The following is a 20,672-nucleotide window of genomic DNA, read 5'->3' on the forward strand; positions in this document are numbered from 1 at the left end:
TTGTTATAGAAATGAATCTTTATTTTGCAGGAACTTAAAACACAAAATACCTTTAGTTTAATTAAAAAAAAGAACAAGACTTCTAGGCTATACTACACAAATTGCAAAAAACATTTGTAAGAATTAAATACATTACACATTAGTTTGCCCTCACGTATTCCTATTTGTATAAACAAGTCAATCTCTGAACAAAACCAAAATGCACAGTATCAATTTAACAACTATACAGTGTTACAAAAGGGTTGCTCTTACAAAAAAAAGTCCAATTACATTTGCTATACCAGAGAACGAAGTAGTAAGACACACAGCACATTCACTTAAAGTTTTTAAACTATATTAGCTTACAAGCCAACAGGTTAGATGCAAAACAGATACAGCAAACACTTTAAACACACCTTTCATAGTTAAATCCTGAGTACAAACTGTTGTACATTTTCAGCTAGCCTATATTCTGGTGTTTAAAGGCAGTTCAGAATGCTGTTTTGACATTTGTTCCAATATGCCCAGATATAGGCTATGCTTTACAGTAACATTAATATAAATGTTTCAAAATTGTACATTAGCTCAACCAGAGCTTGTTGGAAAGCACTTTCACAGCAGACTTCTCATTAAGGTAGAACATATTGCACAGAAGAAATCACATTTCTTCTGGTCCTAAAAGAACAAATCAATTAAAATGTTAAAGAAAACATTTGACATTGCACTGTTACAAGACTGCTTTGGTAAATGTAGAAAACTCAAATCACAAGCATAACATAACTAATGTTGATCCTATAAGTTCACAAGCTACAGCAACTTTTGTACAGTGATTTTTCCTTCCTAAATCCTCCGTACCACAAATATATGTACTAAGGTGTACACTTGCAGGACTCTGCCAATGGGGAGACAGTGGCATAGAGGTAATGTCACTGGACTAGTAATCCAGAGGCCCAGGCCCTGGGTTCACCTGCATGAGTTCAAATCCCACCATGACTTTGGTAGAATTTAGATTCAATTAACAAAATTTGGAATTGAAAGTTAGTCTTAGTAGTCGTAGAAAACTCAAATCACAAACTATCACTGATTGGTGAACCAGATGGGTTTTTTTACAACAATGTCCTTTAGGGAAGGAAATCTGTCATATGTCCCAAGGTGAGTGGATAAAGGGAGGCAGTTACCTTGGGTCATTTTCCACATCCTTGTGGCCCATTAAAGTGACACTGGCAGAGGCATGTAATATTTGACTTATTAGAAATTAATCAACTAACTTAGCAATATAGTGCTGCTGAATAATCAATAGCTGTAATAGTTATAGAGAGTTAAACCAGTCATTTGTCAACTAATAGAATATTTTGATTTAAAGCCATTATACTTCAGGCATGGCTTTGTCAAATCCATATTAATATTTTCTTGCTCTTTGTACTTTGGTGATGATCCAGTCCTTTATGGTTCCGATGGCTGGGACATTAGTTACTTGGAACAGTCAAGAAACCTTATACTTAGCTTAGTTTGAAGTTTGGAGTTCAGGAACTCCGATTCCACAGAACCACAGAAAAGTTACAGCACAGAAGGAGGCCATTCGGCCCATCTTGTCCATGCCAGCCCGAGGACACCCAGGTGCCCTTTCTAATCCCACCTTCCTGTACCCGGCCCATAGCCCTGCATCTTACAGCACTTAAGGTGCAGATCCAGGTACTTTTTAAAAGAGTTTAGAGTTTCTGCCTCTACCACCAACTTGGGCAGCGAATTCCAGACACCCACTACCTTTATGCCCCCCCCTCCCCCCCAACCCATACCTTCTGCCACTTATCTTGAATCTATGTCCCCTGGTTCTAGAATTCTCCACCAAGGGTAACAATTTTATCCTGTCCACTCTATCTATTCCCCTCATAATTTTGTACACCTCAATCAAGTCACCTCTCAGCCTTCTTTGTTCTAAGGAAAATAACCCCAACCTATCCAATCTCTCCTCATAGCTACACTTTTCTAACCCTGGCAACATTCTTGTAAAGCTCCTCTGCACTCTCTCCAAAGCTATTACGTCCTTCCTGTAATGTGGTGACCAGAACTGCACACAATACTCCAGTTGTGGCCTCACCAGTGTTTTATACAATTCCAACATTATATCCTTACTTTTATATTCTATACCTCTGCCAATGAAGGAGAGCATTCCATATGCCTTCTTTACAACCTTGCCTACTTGAACTGCTGCCTTCAGGGACCTGTGTACTTGTATGCCAAGATTTCTCACTTCATCTACCCCTCTTAGTGTATTCCCATTTATTGTGTAATCCCTGTAACTCTTGGACCTCCCTAAATGTATGACCTCACACTTCTCTATATTAAAATCCATCTGCCACTTTAACGCCCACTCCACCAACCCATCTATATCGTTTTGGAGATTATGACTCTCCTCTATACTATCCGCTACTCGGCCAATCTTTGTGTCATCTGCAAATTTCCCAATCGTGACCCCCACGTTCATGTCCAAATCGTTAATATATAACACAAACAGCAAGGGTCCCAACACCGAGCCCTGTGGAACACCACTTGAGACAACTTTCCATTCGCAAGGGCATCCATCGACCATTACCCTTTGTTTCCTGTTACAAAGCCAACCTTTTATCCAGTTTGTCACATTACCCTGAATCCCATGGGCTTTTACTTTCCTGACCAATCTGCCATGTGGGACCTTGTCAAATGCCTTGCTAAAATCCATGTACACAATACCCACTGCACTACCTTCATCAACCCTTCTTGTCACTTCCTCAAAGAATTCAATCAAATTTGTGAAGCAAGACCTTCCTTTAACAAATCCATGCTGACCATCCCTGACTAGTCCATGCCTTTCCACATGACAGTTAATCCTATCTCTCAGGATTGATCCTACTAATTTGCTCACCACTGATGTAAGACTGACTGGCCTATAATTGTTAAGCATTTCCTTTGATCCCTTTTTAAACAACGGAACTACGTTTGCATTTCTCCAGTCCTCCGGTACCTCCCCTGTATCTAGTGAAGATTGGAAAATCATCCTCAAAGCATCTGCTATCTCCTCCCTAACTTCCTTCAGCAGCCTTGGAAACAATCCATCTGGCCCTGGTGACTTATCAATTTTCAAGGATTTCAGCCTTTCGAGTACTTCCTCTCTCTTTATGACTATCCCGTCCAATATCTCACAGTGTTCCTCCTGGACTACTGTATCTACATCCTCCCTTTCCTTTGTAAACACGGAGACAAAATATTCTTTCAAAACACTTCCCACAGCCTCTGCATCTACACACAAGTTTCCATCTTCATCTCTGATAGGTCCCACTTTTTCCTTAACTAACCTTTTAGCATTAATGTATTGGTAAAACATCTTTGGGTTATCTTTAACTTTACTTGCTAATCTTTTTTCATGCCCTCTCCTTGATTTCCTTATTTACTTTTTTACTTAGTCCTGCACTTCCTATATTCGTCTAGGCTATCTGCAATGCTTAGTTCTTTGTGCTTTATTTTTCTGTTTGATCTTCCCCTGTATTCCTCTAGACAACCAGGGGGGGCAGGGGGGGATCTAGATTTGGCAGTACCACTCTTATTTTTGTAGATGACATGTCTACTTTGTACAATTAGGATCTCACTTTTTAGTGCATCCCACTGGTTTCCCACTGTTATATTCTCCAGCAGTGCTGTCCAGTCCGCCTCAGCCAAGTCCCTTCTCATTTCTGCAAAATTTGCCTTCCCCCAGTTCAAGAATTTTACTCCTGCCTTATCTCTGTCCTTTTCCATGGTAATGCTAAATCTGACTGAATTGTGATCACTGTCCCTGATATGGTCGCCAACTGTCACTTCACCCGCTTGCCCTTCTTTGTTGCCCAATACTAGGTCTAGAATTGCATCTCCTCTCGTTGGGTTTGTCACTAATTGGTTGAAAAAATTTTCCTGGACACACTGCATGAATTTTTCTCCTTCAGTGCCCCTAATATTGTTTGAATCCCAGTTGATATTAGGATAGTTGAAGTCTCCTACTATTATTGCCCTCTTGTTCTTACAAGCAGAAATTTGCCTACATATTTATTCTTCTATCTCCCTTTCACTATTTGGGGGTCTGTAGTATACTCCCAGTAGTGTGACTTTCCCTTTTTTATTTCTAAACTCAATCCATAAAGCCTCGTTTGTTGATCCATTTAGTATATCATCCCTTCTCACAACTGGAATTGATTCTTTAACCATCAGTGCTACCCACCCTCCTTTCTTATCTCCTACTCTATCGTGTCTGAAGACTCTATAACCAGGGATATTAAGCTGCCAGTTTTGTCCCTCCTTTAGCCAGGTCTCCGTTATAGCAATGACATCCTGCTGCCATGTGTCTACCTGTGCCCTTAACTCATTTACCTTGTTTGTAATACTCCTTGCATTGAAGTATAAACAATTTAACCCCATCAATTTCCCTTGCTGGACACTTTGTAAACTTTGCTTCTCCTGTAACTCCATGTCTATCACAACATCCCTAGCTAACGTTCTACCTCCATTTTTCTGATCTGAATCTGACCTATCTGATCCTACTCCTGGGATCCCATCCCTCTGCCACACTAGTTTAAATACTCCCCAACAGCACTTGCAAAAGCCCCCACAAGGACACTACCTGGGTGCAGCCCGTCCGGTCCAATGATCCTTGGACCTTTTGCGCACGTACCAGCTGGGAACTGGCCGCACATGCACAGTTCAGTTATTTTTCATTCCTCAGGCTGAGGACCAGCTGTGTGCGTCTGCACAGAAGAGCGAAAGAACAACGGCGTGAAAACCCAGGTCAGGTGATCTGGTATGGAGCACCATTGTCGAGTAAGTGTCCCAGGGACAGGGGGAAGTCCCAAATGGAATTCCCAGGTAAGGGACAAATGCAGCTTAACAGGACCTATTTCTGCCCCCCAAGTTAAAAGGAGCAGAGAAATTGGCTCTAAATTAAAGAGAGAGCTGCATGGAGCAAACTTTAAGCAAAGTGGACATGAGAGAAGCCCTGAAGATCCTAGAAGACAGCCGAAGGTTGGTGACTCTGTGCTGTGGGCTGTTGGGGCAAAGAAACACCTTTACAGCAGTGGTGTTCTGCTTGGCATGGCCAAAGATTTGAAATTGTGCTTGGAAGGCGAGGTCTGAATGTATTCTGAGATGCAGGGGAAAGGAATCTCGGAAGGTGAGATTGAAACCCTGTGAGGTGGTCATTGTTGAAGCCAACCGATTGGGTGCGAAATTTGGAGATAATTCCAAGGTGAGATCTTAAAAAGGTGGAGATAGAAAGCCCTCATGACAAAGACAAAGTTGCAGTCAGATTGATTGGCTCACAATTGGACAAATGTCTGGGCGGGTTTTTGAGAAATCCATGGAATTGGGTTTGGTAGCATCTGTCATCTCTTATGTAGTGTGGTGTGTTTGACCATTTTCCTGTTAATTCGCATGTACCTCATACTTACCCTGAATGTTAGAGTATAAGATAGATATTGTAAATTGTTTATCTTTCTGAACTTGTGTAGTAAAGTTAATTTTGTTTTTTTCAAAACCTGTGAAATCTTATGGCTTTAATCACTTAGTAAGCATCTTGAATCTCTCACTTTATTTACGTTAAACAAAACGTTATGGGTGCCTAACCAGATCTCCCACAACCCTGGGTCTGTCCAAGAATCATAACAGAACAAATAAAAGTATTTTACCCAAATGTAGAAAATTCTTGGGTGGATAAGGAAACAGTTAATTCTTTACATGACATTAGCTTTTAAGTGAGTTTTTTTTACAATGTTCAGTTGGTAAAAAGGATTCCAGTCATATGGTGTTTTAGCTGATAAGTGGAGGGGACAAATTTCCTTTGTTCATTCAGCATTGAGGGATATCTCATTGTTGAGAGATCTATGGACATTTTTCAACTAAGAAGTTGAGAGGCTTTGTCTTTTGATAGTGACTCTTCTGAGGACGGCTTTGTAATGTCCCTGAAGAGGGCTTTTGTTTCTGGGAGTCTCCACTTGAATGACTTGATTAGCAGTTCAACCAAGAATGAGGCTTGGGGAATGGATAAAAACAAAAAGCTAAAAGCTACTGCGGATGCTGGAAATCCAAAACAAAAACAGAATTACCTGGAAAAACTCAGCAAGTCTGGCAGCATCGGTGGAGTAGAAATCAGTTAACGTTTCGATCCTTCATGGCCCTTCGGCAGAACTGGAGCATAGTTAGAAGAAGGGAGAAATATAAATTGGTTTAAGGTGGGTGGGGGGTGGGGGGGGAAGAGACACGTTGAGGGTGTGGTGTGATGATTGTGGAGATGAGCAGATAATCAAAAGATGTCACAGACAAAAGGGTCAAAGAGGTGTTGAAGGTGGTGGTCTTTGTCTGAGAAAAGTGCTAATTAAGAATGGAAGACAGGATATTCAAAGTACAGCTCTAGTGGGGGTGGGGTGGAAAGACTAAAGGTTTTAGTTTTAGATTTAAAAATAATGGAAATAGGTGGGGAAAGAAGAATCTATATAAATTATTGAAAAAAAAGCGGGGGGGGGGGGGGGAAGAAACGGGGTGGGGATGGGGGGAGGGGGAGTTTAAGATCTAAAGTTGTTGAATTCAATATTCAGCCCGGAGGGCTATAAAGTGCCTAGTCGGAAGATGAGGTGCTGTTCCTCCAGTTTGCGTTGGGCTTCACTGGAACAATGCAGCAAGCCAAGGACAGACATGTTGGCAAGAGAACAGGGTGGAGTGTTAAAATGGCAAGCGACAGGGAGGTTTGGGTCTTTCTTGCGGACAGACCGCAGGTGTTCCGCAAAGCAGTCGCCCAGTTTGCGTTTGGTCTCTCCAATGTAGAGGAGACCGCATTGGGAGCAACGAATGCAGTAGACTAAGTTAGGGGAAATGCAAGTGAAATGCTGCTTCACTTGAAAGGAGTGTTTGGGCCCTTGGACGGTGAGGAGAGAGGAAGTGAAGGGGCAGGTGTTGCATCTTCTGCGTGGGCATGGGGAGGTGCCATAAGTGGGGGTTGAGGAGTAGGGGGTGATGGAGGAGTGGACCAGGGTGTCCCGGAGGGAACGATCCCTATGGAATGCCGTCAAGGGGGGTGAAGGGAAGATGTGTTTGGTGGTGGCATCATGCTGGAGTTGGCGGAAATGGCGGAGGATGAATGGATTCTTGTTAAACTGATGTCATTGCAGCTAATTGGATGAAGTAATGTGGATTCTCAAAAAGCCAGAGTGAAAGAACAGTGTAAAAAAAGGGGTGTTAGAATAGGTATTTCAGATCTCAACATGACCTGACCAGATATTCCTGTTGAGCTGGAAACGCGTGACGCGTTGAATTTATTTTTAATTGCGTAATTACTTGTGACACTTGCAGTATTAGTAATAGTAATCATTATGTATAGTTATTGGTATTAGTTATCAATTTATATGAAAGCCAATAAGTGCCTTATAATTTATTCAACATGATAATATTCAAAGTAAGACATCCGTTCCACAACAGTAGGACAAGATATAAATACAAAGCCACATAGTGAAATTAATGAATAAATGGTCATCCAGTTTTTCAAGTTCATTTAGGCAGGATGTTGGCACCAACAAACTATCAATTTCACTTCCCTTTGTGACCACAGCACCAAAGTTTAGAGAAAGGTTGGTTTTGCATTTGATTGTATATGGTTCTGCCTTACTCTCTTTTCAAGATTATGGACAATATGGATTTACAAGTGGTTTGTTCAAAATACCTGACACTTTTCAATTGGTATCATTGCAGTTAATTGGCTGGTAGAGGGGGAAAAAGCAATAACATTAGTTTATCAAGAATCACTCCCTCACCTTGATTGAACTGTTAAGCAAGTTATTTGACAGAATATGGTTCCAAAGAACAAAAGGCCTCTTGTCAGCTGTGGCTCAGTTCATAGCACCCTCGCCTTTGAATCAGAGGGTTGTGGGTTCATGTCCCACTCCCGGAAACCAAGAACTGTGATTGTACTTGAAAGAGTTGCAATCTGTGACTGTTGATAACTCGAAAGAGTTTCAGGGACATAACCACACCACCCATTGCCCCCCTCTCTCCCTCCCCCAATGCAGTTATTGCTTTGGGAAATTGAAGAGGATCAGCTATCATGTATTTCCACCTGGGTGACACCAATTTTATATCCACAATTATTCAGCATCTAATGAGTTTTTATACTTGAATACCAGTTATTAACACTGGAGATAAAATGGTGCCATATTCATATTAGTGAAAATAATCGTGTATGCTTAACAGTTGGAAGAGTGACTCTGTATCCATTTATAATATGAATTGTATATGTAACTGTAAAAATAATCTCAATTGCATTTAGGGTAATATTTACCTAAGCATTGTTCTAGAGACAAAAAGGTAGCAATCTAAGATTTAAAATATTTTACACTTGGGGCAGCTGCTCTGGTGTCTCAGAATGTAAAAGCACTCTTGTGGTAACTATTTATACAGAGCAGGAAGATCCCAGGTTTGAATCTCAACAACAGTCGGGGACCAATAATTAGTCCTCCAAGATAGGATGAAAGCCATCACCACCCATTTGCATCCCCCCTCCCCCCGAAAAAAGTAAACCTTCAGATGGAGGAGAAGTAGAGGGAAGTGGAAAATGAAACTCAAGTCAACTCTGGTGGCTTGCATATTTAGTCTACTTCACATCCATTGAAGCGGAGGGAGAATGAATAAGTGTTTAGCAATGATTCACTGTCTAGGTTGGTGTCATTTCATGTGATATTAAGACAAATCCTGACTTGCAGATCTGATTGCAAATATTACATATGACCTCACTGTTGGAAAGATGGGTGAAGACAACAACTTTGTGGTGTGCTCGCTTGTCCTGCAGGGACCTGACTGTTCTCTTCAAACGTTGAGATTGCTTGATGACAGACTTCTCCATTTGGATCTGTCCCGGGTTGTTCCTTCCCATGTGGTGGGGTCCAACTTACAGGCTGAGAGGTTGATACAAAGACATTATGAAAACCAGAGTTTGAGACGTCCTATGGTGTGGGTTCCCATGTTGTAGAGTACCGTCTTTGACATGTGGAAATCTTCCATGTGAACCACATGACTCTGATGAGCATGCTCAAGATACCAGGTATATGACACCTTCAAGAATTTTGTCCTGCCACTTGATGTTGTAGATGGATCTTAAAGAGCGAAAGTGAAATGCTTCTAGTTGCTTTGTGATGCCCGTAAGTTGTCCATGTTTCACAGCCAAAGTAAAGTGATGTGAGGAACACTGTCTGGTAGATTTTGATCTTTCTTTTGAGGCAACCTCCATGCTCTTTCCAAAATCTGTGTGAGCCTGCCAAATGCTGAGCTTGCTTTTGCCAGGTAAAGTGTAATTGTTGGAGAAGATAATCTCAAGATAGCAGAACTTCTGAGCTGAGTTTAGGAGTATATTGTTGAATGTGTCTATGGAGTCTTGGGTCTTGGAGTTTGCGGTCAGGAGCAGGTTGGTACAAGATCTCGGTCTTTTTCAGACTTACAGTAAGGCTGAAGCATTCTGAGGCTTGGACAAAACGGTCAACAAGCAACTGCATGTTCTCCAGAGTGTGCTATGAGAGCCCATTAGTCAGCAAACAATAATTCACTTAGTAGCTGTTCTGTGATCTTTGTGCAGGCCTGGGACATTGCAGATTGAAGAGGTTCCCATCTGTCCTGAACAGAATGTGTACCCCTAGTCAGGATCTTTGACTGCATACAAAAACATGACCGAAAAGTCAAACTGGACTGGAGCCATTACACAGCCTTGCTTGGTGCCACTGGCATCTGATGAAGCACCATTTTACATAACACTGACCAGTGTGCCATCATGAAATGAGTGGGTGATCTGGATTATCTTTGTAGGGCATCCATATTTATACAGCCTTCACGGTTTACTGTGTTGAAGGTCTTAGTCAGGTCAATGGACACCATGCAGGAGGTCCTTGTTCTATTCGTGGAACTTTTCTTGAATTTGACATGCTGCAAAGATCATGCTGAGTGTTCCTTGTCCAGCAAGAAAGCCACACTCTGATTCCAGGTACACAAATTTTGCAAGATGAGTGAAATCCTGTTGAGAATAACCCTTGCAAGAATTTTACTAGCTATGGAGAGACATGAAATACCATGATGATTGCCACAGATGGACTTGCTCCCTTTCCATTTGTACAGGTGAGTAGAGGAAGCATCTTTGTAATCTTGGGTCACAATGCTCTAGTTCCAGATTGAGCAGAAGAGGCTAGTGAATCTCCTAACCATGTGAGTTCTTCCATACTTGAATACTTCGGGTGGAATGCCACTGGCTCCCAGAGACTTACCCACAGACGTTTGCCTGATGGCTTTGGTGACTTTGGATTGAGATGGACTGGGGGCAAGCTCATCCAAAATGCAATGCTGTGGAAATGATTCAATGGTGTCTTCACACGCTGTGGATTCTTGGTTCAGGAAATAGTTAAAGTGCTCTGCCCAATGAGAATGAACCTCATCCCTGTTGGTAAGGAGCTGATTGCTGCTTTGCTGAGGGTGGATGTCATACTGTTGGTTTTGGGGCCATAGATAGATAGGAGACTTTCATGAAGAGCCTTCAGGTCATGTGTATCAACAGCATTCTGGGTCTCTGCAGCATGGTTCTGCAGGTTTGGTCCTTCAGCTCAGTTTGGACTGCAATGTGCATTTTGTTTAATGGTACCTAGCTTTTCTTTGCTGGTGAATTTTTTGAGAGATATATGGGACCATGAGCGTTGTGCACATCATCTAGTAGCTTGGATAGAACTTGGTTGTTCTTGTTGAACCATTTGTGATGCTCCTGTTTGACAAATCCAAGGAGCTCGGGTTCTGTGCTATGAGTGACATCTCAATTTCTTCTAAGAATCTTCAATGTCTATGTTATCTTCTGGGATACCAGCAAACTCTATGGCTAATTTTTGTTCCAGCTCCTGTCTCTTGGCCGAGTCACATTAAGCTTCCTTTGTGGTTCGACTTCGTGAAGTAGCACTCCTGACAAGCCGATGGTCTGACCAGAATTCAGCACGTCTAAGGCAGTGGGTAGAGCACATGTCCTTGAGGTCTCTCTATCATACAATAATGTAGTTCAGCACGTGTCAAAGTTTAGATCTGGGATGCATCCATGTTGTTCCCAGTTAAATCAGCATATTGGAAGATTGTGTTTGTGATGGTGAGGTCAAACTCACTGCAGTTAAAAAGGGGCTGACCATTGGAGTTTACTCCACCAATTAATGCACTGTTGTCCTAGCTCTCCCCTCCATGTATTACAGTCTGTACCAACATGGGCATTGAAATCACCAAGGATGAGGAGCTTGACCTGGTGTGGTGGTACTCTGATTATTCTGCTGAGATCGTGTAATGCTCTAATGATCTTCCTAAGATCATAGAATGCTTCTTTGACCTTGTCTATGCTTGTAGTCGTTGGTGCATAGGTGCTGATGAATGTTGTATGCTGGTTTTTAGTACGACTTATTCAAAGTATCCCGAGTCGGTCGTTGATACCCCTGGAAATTGAGTTGAGCTTGTGCGCAAATTCAAATGGAATGGCAAAGCTCACACCTGACTATCGAGGCTGGTCCTTGGACTTGCCAATCCAGTAGAATGTGTAGCTTTACCTAATTCCTTCAGGTGAGATTCCTCTGCAAATTTCACTTAGAGTGGCTATCTCAATGTTGTACCTGCCCAGAGTTCTGGCTCTGAGGACTGTTCTACACTCTGATCTTGTATTGTCCAGAAGCATTCTGACATTCCATGAGCAGAGTGTCATCCAATTGTTAGTAGTCCTTTGAGTTTGAGTTTTCTTTATGTTTTGACCTCAATGATTGGTGACTGGCCAGAAGTGGTGACCTGGAAGGTGCAGGGTTCCTTTTCTTCCCCTTCCCCACCTTGGGGAGAGTAGCACTGTAACTAAAAAAAACCTGCTCTGTCACCTTAGGAGGATACGTACTCCACATCCGCCCCGATCTGTGGAGAGCGACGATCACCCTGAGACTGCCTGACTGAAAAATGCTAGTAGCATCCTCTACCTGTTCCAGTGGACACCTTCCCCATTGCTACAAGGCTTGGTACTCTGATATGTTGGTTGCTGTTTGGTCAATAATTTGCACATTGAGTACAGTTAAGGGATGAGGTTTTTGTACAGCCCTTCCTACTCCCTTGCCCAAGGCAGCTAATGCTGAACTAGTACAATGTGTAGCACAAATGCAGCAGTTGAAAGGTTGCAGTTTTTAATTTTGCAGTTCTCATTCTTCTAGATGAGCTGCTAAACAAGCCGGAGAGCCTCACCTACCATTTTTACATCACCATCCAGTCCTTTGGCACTGTCTGTGTTCTGTTGCACTGTCAGCACATGAAGACTTCATTTGGCCCACAGGTGGGAGTGTTTAAAATCAGAGTCTTCCTTCTTTTAGGTAGGCTGCCAACCAAGGCTGATGAGCACCAAACACAGGGATTAAAGGGTTAGGAAGGACCAGGATGGGGAAGAGAGTTAGGAAGCTCTTCAGCCACAAGAAGTCCTGCACAGTCAGCATCTCAAATGGCCTCTCTTAATCAAACTCCTACCGCCTGGCTTCAAGTGCCAATTCCTGTTTAGAACTGTGGGCAGAGTGTGAAGGCGAGTGTCTGGTACTTCAAAACCAGACTGCTCTTGTCTAGGCCTGTCAGCCTAGCCCAAGTCTTTATCTTCAAAATACCCCATGACTATGATTATTTTATTTCCCATTGTATGGCACAGTAAAATCTCAATCTTGCCGAGCTCCTGCTCTATGGACTTTGGAGCTTCACTCAGGTTTATCACCCATTAACAGAAATGAAAAAAAAAATTCAGTATTAATTAACACAGAAATGAATCGCCTACCTTTAAACGTCCGATTCATTTCTTTTCTCATTTGGGAGCCGATTAGAAATTGTTTGTGGGCCATCAGCAGCAACTGCAAGAGGAAATCAGACAGCATGTTATCCAGAGTTTTGTTGAACATAAGTCATGACATGCCTCACACTATGGGTGGAATCATCCCAGATTTGCACTAAGTGCGGTCGCGGGTGAGTAAAACAATGTTTTACCCACCGGCCGCAATGCCGGCTTTTCATGCCATGTTGTCCCAAACCCACCACATCAATTATGCATTCCCGGGAAACACACAGTTTCCATGGCGGGCGGGCTCTCATTCGCCTGCCGTGCCATTGACTCGCCACTTCATCATGCCGGGCACCATATTTAAAGTGAAGCCGCACACACACCTCTCAGTGCTTCCAGTCCATGACTACTGTAAAGACGACTTGGCCCTGAAAGACAAAAAGACTGCAGCCCCCAGGTTCAATGACGCATCCCTTGAGCGCCTTTTGGATGCAGTGGAGGCTTGCCGTAATGTCTTCTGTCCCAGCTCTGGCCGCAGGATTGGCAGCAACATCACTAATTCAGCTTGGGAGGCGGTGGCAGCGGTGGTCAGTGCCAACCCCTGCAAAAGAGGACAGCCACCCAGTGTCGCAAGAAGATGAAAGATCTCCTCCATTCTGCCAGGGTAAGTCACTCTTCTCATCACTCTCAACTCTCACACTCTCAAACCCATCTCACATCCACAGGGCCGTCACTTACTGCCAGTTCAAGGGGCATCACCATTCACTCTCTCTCACACACCTTCATTGTTCTCATCCTGTCCATGGGACCACTCACCGCCCACGCTTACCGGGCTGGCATCTGGTCCGGCAGGCATTCTGCTTACACTTTCTCCATCTCTATTCATGCAGGTCAAACTGGCCCACAACACGAAGGAGAGGTCGCTTATTGTTGGAGGAATGCCTGAAATCAAAGGTCCTCACGGACTTTGAAAACAGGGCCCTCCAGCTGGCCGGTGAGGGTTTGGACCATTCCTGTGCTGACGGTGAGATCAGTGATGCTGTACCAAGTGAGGATACAGCAGTACAACATCCATCAGGCAACTATGCTGTGAGTGATGTGTCCTGTTTCACAGGCCACTGCCATGCACTAATTATCCCTCCTTGTTTTCGCAGGCACATCTGCCAAACAGCTGACGTAGCCCAAGACCCAGGGCCTCCAATCAAACCCTGAGGAAACCTCTGAGGAGGAATCTGAAGGCACCGTCCCTGATGTCCCATCACAGTGCTCACCCACATCCTCCACCAGCGCAGAGCCACACACTTCAGTGGTACCTAGCTTTAGAGTCGCATCGGGATCACAATCTGGCGAGCACATCGCACTTTCGATCCACCGCAGGCAGTGACAGGTTCTTCCCTGGTTTCTGGCACTCGGAGGATGCTGGAGGCCAGAAATCTGCTGAGTCTGTGTCAGATGACGAGCCTCTGGACTCGATATCACAGTTCCTGGAGCTGCAAAGGCAAGCTCCAGAACATCAGGAAGGATGTCTGCTGCACTTCTCAGATTGCAAGGCATGATGGAGGAATCCATCCGCCATCCCTCAGGCTGAGACGATAATAGCATTGACAAATTGCTCAAATCCCAGAGGGAAACTTGAAACAGCTATCATAGCCTATTTTTGCAATTTGTATGTTTCAAGATGCAAGCTTTGAATTCAGTAGTAATAAGACCACCAAGTCTCAAGGTTTTTTATAAAATTAAATTAAACATTTATTAATACAAGAAAAATTGTAAGTACATACATATATCTACAGAATTATTATAATAACTACAAAAATCCCCTAATTAATCTGACTCTCAGTTACATCCCCCCTTAAGGCAACTGCAAGTCTCAGATTTAAAGAGACACCTGGCACAGCACACCATGGACAATCGCATTCAAAATGAGTTTCTTTCAGCTCTGGGTCCTTGCAGACAGACTTGAGGTTTACAGATTGGAGGCTTCTCACATTTGATTGATCTTAAAATGCCTCTGCCTTACACACAATATCTTTCTCCCTGAATGTAAATTTTCCATTGTATCACTAGGCTTTTGATTTTACCTCTTCTAACAATAACATCCTTTCATCCCACCAATTTTATCAGTAAGCTGGAAAAAATAAACATATTGCATCCCTAGCTAGAGGTGCAAGATTTCACCCATTCTTTTGACTGCTTTATTTAAAAATGCAAATTGCCCCCTTAACACCTATGTTTCTAAACATCCCCATGTCTATCTAATTACCATTTCAAACCTGCTTCTTTTTATACATCAAAGCCTCTAGACCAGCTGGCTTTAGTCCAATTAAGACAAACACACAGACACAGACACCACTAAACTCTATTTTAAAAAAATAATTTCCAACAACATTATAGACTTTAATCTCTTCATGACAATGCACCAAGGCCAACACTGGTAGGACGGCAGCCGCCAAGGAGACCTTGGTGCAGGACTTCGCTCCTGCACTGCTGCGCGGGCTGAACTCCATCGCTGATGCCACTGTATGTGAGAGCGGTGCGGGGGCAGCTCGATCTCACTCCAACTACCCCTTCACCTCAAGGAGTCACCCAGGGGCCCTTGGGCATCCATAGGAGGATCATTAGCAGGTGCACACTGCGGGGCCATCCACCCAGGTGACTCCAAGAGTGTCCAGCCCATCTGAATCCCCTCTTCCTGTGACCCCAGCAGCTCCAGCTCCACATGCTCAGGAGGGTGCCACTGCCACACAGCAGGTCCCTGAAAGCAGGCCGAGGCCCTCCAGCTCTCGGCTCTCCAGAGGACGCCCGTCAAGGTCATCACAGACAAGTGTAGCAGTCAGTAGGCTGCCTCCACCTCTGCTGTGGATATCTGGGGAGCACCAAGATGTAGAGGCAGGGTTAGGAAGGTTAAGATGTAATTCTTTCAAGTCCAAACCAAAAAAAATAAATTAACAAAATCAGGGACAAAGTAAAAGCAGCCCCTTAAAAGGGAACTGCAAAAGCAAAAGACAAAATGGAAAGGAAATTTACCAACATCGAATCAAAATGTGATTAAAGGGGGTCTATAAAACACTCCAATCCCTGCGATGCCCACCGAGCACTGAAGGCCTCGATGGTGCCGGCGGACACTGCATGTTCCCTCTCCAGGGACACCTGGCCGCAAACGTAGCCGTAGAAGAGGGCCAAACAATCGGGCGAGACGACCCCCTTGATCGCCTGCTGCCTGGACCTGTTAATGGCCAACTTGGCTAGGCCCAGGAGCAGGTTCATAAGGAGGTCCTCCTCTCTCCCAAAGGTTAAGATGTAACTCTTATTGAGTCACGAGTGTTAATCACTTGTACATGATGTTTACGATTGTCAATAAACTCCCAAGAATGTCTCCCCGTTCTGATGAGCAGTGTTTGTGTCACTCAGATGTGAAACCTTTCTGCACAAAATAAAGGCAGGTGTCTCAGTCCAGGGCCTCTTCTGTGCTTTGTGCAGCCTTCAAACCAAAGTGAGGGTCCGGCCTCACACTCCTTGGACACATTACTGATGCCTGCACCTTGATAATGCTGGTCATTGCTGCCAGAATGTCGTGGGCAGGTGTCACAGAGTTCAGTCATTGTCTTGGTGTGCTCTCAGCACCTTTAAAGGTGGGGCTGGCCCCTATCTCTACAGCATCTGTGATCAGTGAGGCTGTGCTCCTGAAGAGCTATGGTGCTGAAGGCTGACAAAGGATCAGGTGCTTTTAAAGATTCATGGCTGCATCATGACCCTGATCACAGAGTGCAAGCGAGCGGCCCTTGGCCAAACAGGAGTCAGATATTCTCAGAGGCTACGTGAAGATCAATGGAGCGTCCTCATTGCATGTCATCATCATCCTCCTGCAATTGAGCCATTTTTAGGGCCTCCACTGCGTCTCCATGACAGGAGCATTCTCACAGAGGGTATGTGTGCTGCCATAAGCCAGACTAGATTCAAATATTCATAGGTGTAATGTGAGGATCGTATGGTGTCTCCTCACTGCACGCCGTCATCATTCTCCACAAATCTGGCAGCTATGAGGGCCTCCCGAGCCCACCTGCCTTGTTTGGCCTGAGCAAGGGCCTCGTCGCCATCATTGTCGCCTTCGAGGAACCCCTCACCGTCGACATCCTCCTCATCGAAGGAGATCTCCAGCTCCTGCATCTCCTCCTCAGCCAGCTCCTCTCCCCGTTGCAGCGCCAAGTTGTAAGGGTGCAGCAGGTGATGATGTGTGACACCCTCTGTGGACTATATTGCAGGGCACCACCAAACTGGTCCAGGCACCAGAACCTCATTTTCAGCATCCTGATGATTTGCTCCAAGGTGCGAATTGCAGCATGAGCCTCATTATACCGTCGCTCTGTTGCAGTCTGAGGCTGCTGCACAGGTTTAATCAGCCAAGGCCTCTGTGGGTAGCCCTTGTCCCCAAGGAGCCATCCCTGCAGCCTCTGTGGGCCCTGGAAGACTCCAGGGATCTGTAACTGACTGAGAATGTAGAAGTCGTGCACACACCCTGGAAACTGTGCGCAGACCTGCAGAATGTGTTTCTGGTGGTCACACACCAGCTGCACATTCAGTGAATGGAATGTCTTATGGTTGACATAGTTGACCATGTGTTGCAACGGAGATCTGAGTGCAGTCGATGGCACTCTGCACCTGTGGGAAACCCAAGATCTGGGCAAATCCAATTGCTGTTGCATCCTGGCTTTCTTGGTCCCAGGTGAAATGATGTGTGCCCTCGCAAAGATGGCATCCCTGAACCTCATGGATACATTTGTGGGTGGAGGCTTGTGATACCCCACAGAAGTCACCTGTGGAGCCCCGAAAGGAGCCACTGGCGTAGAAATTGAGCTTTGTTCTCACTTTCATGGCCACTGGCAGCGGATGCCCTCCATGTCCCCGTGGCGCCGAATCCTGAAGTAGCTGTTAGATGTGACCGACCAGTTCCCTAGACATGCGCAGTCTACGGTGACACTGGTTCTTGGTCATCTGCAGAAATTAAAGGCGGCGTCTATAGAGCCTGGGTCTAGCTAGGCACTGACCAGCAACAGCTCGATGTTTCTCTGGCTGCGTGTGAGGGAGCCCCAGCTGCCCCTTCTTCCTCAGTCGCCATCTTCTCCGTCATCTTCGCTCTCTGAATGCCACGAGGCATACAGCTAGTTCACCAGGCTCCATGATCCTGATGTATTCCACCTGCAGGATGAAAGAGAGAGATGTGTGGATTAGCGTGGGTGTAATAAGAACCTCTCTTGGTTAAGTCTGAAGGCCCCTTAATGCATCCCAGAAAGTGCTGGCCACCACTTGGATGGCCAGAGATTAGAGCTCTGAATGGCTGCCCGACACCCATAAGACCATAAGACATAGGAGCAGAAATTAGGCCGTTCGGCCCATTGAGTCTGTTCCGCCATTCAATCATGGCTGATAAGTTTCTCAACCCCATTCTCCCGCCTTCTCCCCGTAACCTTTGATCCCCTTACCAGCCAAGAACCTATCTATCTCAGTCTTAAATACACTCAATGACCTGGCCTCCACAGCCTTCTGTGGCAATGAATTCCATAGATTCACCACTCTCTGGCTAAAGAAGTTTCTCTTCATCTCTGTTCTAAAAGGTCTTCCCTTTACTCTGAGGCTGTGCCCTCGGGTCCTAGTCTCTCCTACTAATGGAAACATCTTCCCCAAGTCCACTCTATCCAGGCTTTTCAGTATTCTGTAAGTTTCAATCAGATCCCCCCCCTCATCCTTCTAAACTCCATCGAGTATAGACCCAGAGTCCTCAAACGTTCCTCATATATTAAGCCTTTCGTTCCTGGGATCATTCTCGTGAACCTCCTCTGGACCCTCTCCAGGGCCAGCACATCCTTCCTGAGATATGGGGCCCAAAATTGCTCACAATATTCTAAATGTGGTCTGACCAGAGCCTTGTAAAGCCTCAGCAGCACATTCCTGCTTTTATATTCTAGACCTCTTGAAATAAATGCCAACATTGCATTTGCCTTCCTAACTACCGACTCAACCTGCAAGTTAACCTTAAGAGAATCCTGGACTAGGACTTCCAAGTCCCTTTGCACTCCAGACTTCTGAATTCTCTCCCCATTTAGAAAATAGTCCATGCCTCTATTCTTCCTACCAAAGTGCATGACCTCACACTTCCCCACGTTGTATTCCACCTGCCACTTCTTTGCCCATTCTCCTAACCTGTCCAAATCCTTCTGCAGCCTCCCCGCCTCCTCAATACTACCTGTCCCTCCACCTATCTTTGTATCATCTGCAAACTTAGCCAGGATACCCTCAGTTCCTTCATCTAGATCATTAATGTATAAAAAGTGAAAAGTTGTGGTCCCAACACTGACCCCTGCAGAACTCCACTAGTCACCAGCCGCCATCCTGAGAAGGACCCCCTTATTCCCACTCTCTGCCTCCTGCCAGACAGCCAATCTTCTATCCATGCTAGTACCTTGCTTCTAACACCATGGACCCCACCTTCCTCCACCACACTCCACCTGACAGAGCACAGCTTTGCCCACTGGACTGCATGCTGTATTCTCAGCTCAGGCATTCTCCTACCCGGTGCAGAGAGGCTGCGCCGTTAGCTTGAACCATGGGGGAGACTGGTCCAAACCGGGATGGCAAAGGGCTGTGAGTGCCTCCACCAGTGACTGCTCCACGACTAGCTTTAGCAAGGAGATTGTACAACGTGCCCAGTCGTCCAACTGTACTGCAGTCCACTAAAACTCTCATTAATTTGCATTCTGTGCCCAAGGTGTGAAAAGCTCTGGAGCACTTGGTGGCACTTTGATGCCTCTGCGTTGCTTGAATGGGCAGAGAAGCTAGAGGCCTGACTCCAATCATATCAATGTGGCTGCGCCTGAACTGTCTCAGCTGCAGAGGAGTGGTCACTTTCTACAAGGTGTCCTTAATGTGTGGCCACTTACCTTGCCCTTACCCCTCCCACATCCTGCACGTGTTTGTGTGCTACCTTCAACTGCAGGGTAGCCTTTCCGTCCCCCACCGCCCCCCAAAGTCACCTCAACCACAGGGTGGCCTTTGCCCCCACCCCTAAAGTCGCCTCAACATAAGAACATAAGAACTAGGAGCAGGAGGAGGTAATTCAGCCCCTCGAGCCTGCCCCGCCATTCAATACGATCATGGCTGATCTCATTTCGGCCTCGACTCCAATTTCCCACCCTCTCCCCATAACCTTTTAACTTGTTACTAATTAAAAATCTGTCTATCTTCTCCTTAAATTTATTCAGCGTCCCAGCAACCACTGCACTGAGGCAGTGAATTCCACAGATTCACGACCCTTTGAGAAAAGTAATTCCTCCTCATCGCTGATTTAAATCTACCACCCCTTAGCCTAAATCTTGTTCTAGAATGCCCCACAAGGGGAAACATCCGCTCCCACGTCTACTTTGTCTATCCCCTTTAGCATCTTATATACCTCAATTAGATCTCCTCTCATCCTTCTAAACTCTAGTGAGTATAGACCTAAACTGCTCAATCTCTCCTCATAAGACAAGCCCCGCATCTCTGGAATCAATCTAGTGAACCTTGAAGTCAATCTAGTCAACCTTGAAGTTCAACAGGTGTCCCTCGCGAGTGCTCTGCAACGTTACTATGCACTCACCTCCAAGTTCCCCTCAAAGTGCAGCCTGCCAAATGCACATCTTTTATATGCTGTTGAGACACACACTGGCGTGGGGCAAACGATCCAGTGGGGTGTGGGGCGGGAGGTGGAATGAGTCCAGTGGGCTGGCCTTACAATGATATGCTGATGTATTACAATGAGGCTCCCGACGTTCAATGGCGGGAAACACGGCCCGCCATTGATGGGCTGAGCAGATGATCTCAAACT

General features: G+C 45.1%; 1 protein-coding gene across 1 annotated transcript in view; it reads right to left on the minus strand.

Annotated features, from left to right (window-relative positions):
• vsig10 (V-set and immunoglobulin domain containing 10) overlaps positions 1-20,672 on the minus strand; it is a 38,602-nt gene continuing 17,930 nt past the window's right edge. The window contains exons 8-9 of the mRNA XM_078554030.1: positions 12,815-12,887; positions 1-654 (exon numbers count right to left, since the gene is read on the minus strand). Coding sequence (XP_078410156.1) covers positions 12,817-12,887 — 71 coding nt within the window. The 3' untranslated portion in view covers positions 1-654; positions 12,815-12,816. The remainder of the gene's footprint in view (positions 655-12,814; positions 12,888-20,672) is intronic.

This window comes from Cetorhinus maximus, chromosome 12 (genome assembly GCF_964194155.1).
Source record: "Cetorhinus maximus chromosome 12, sCetMax3.hap1.1, whole genome shotgun sequence".
Classification (NCBI taxonomy): domain Eukaryota; kingdom Metazoa; phylum Chordata; class Chondrichthyes; order Lamniformes; family Cetorhinidae; genus Cetorhinus; species Cetorhinus maximus.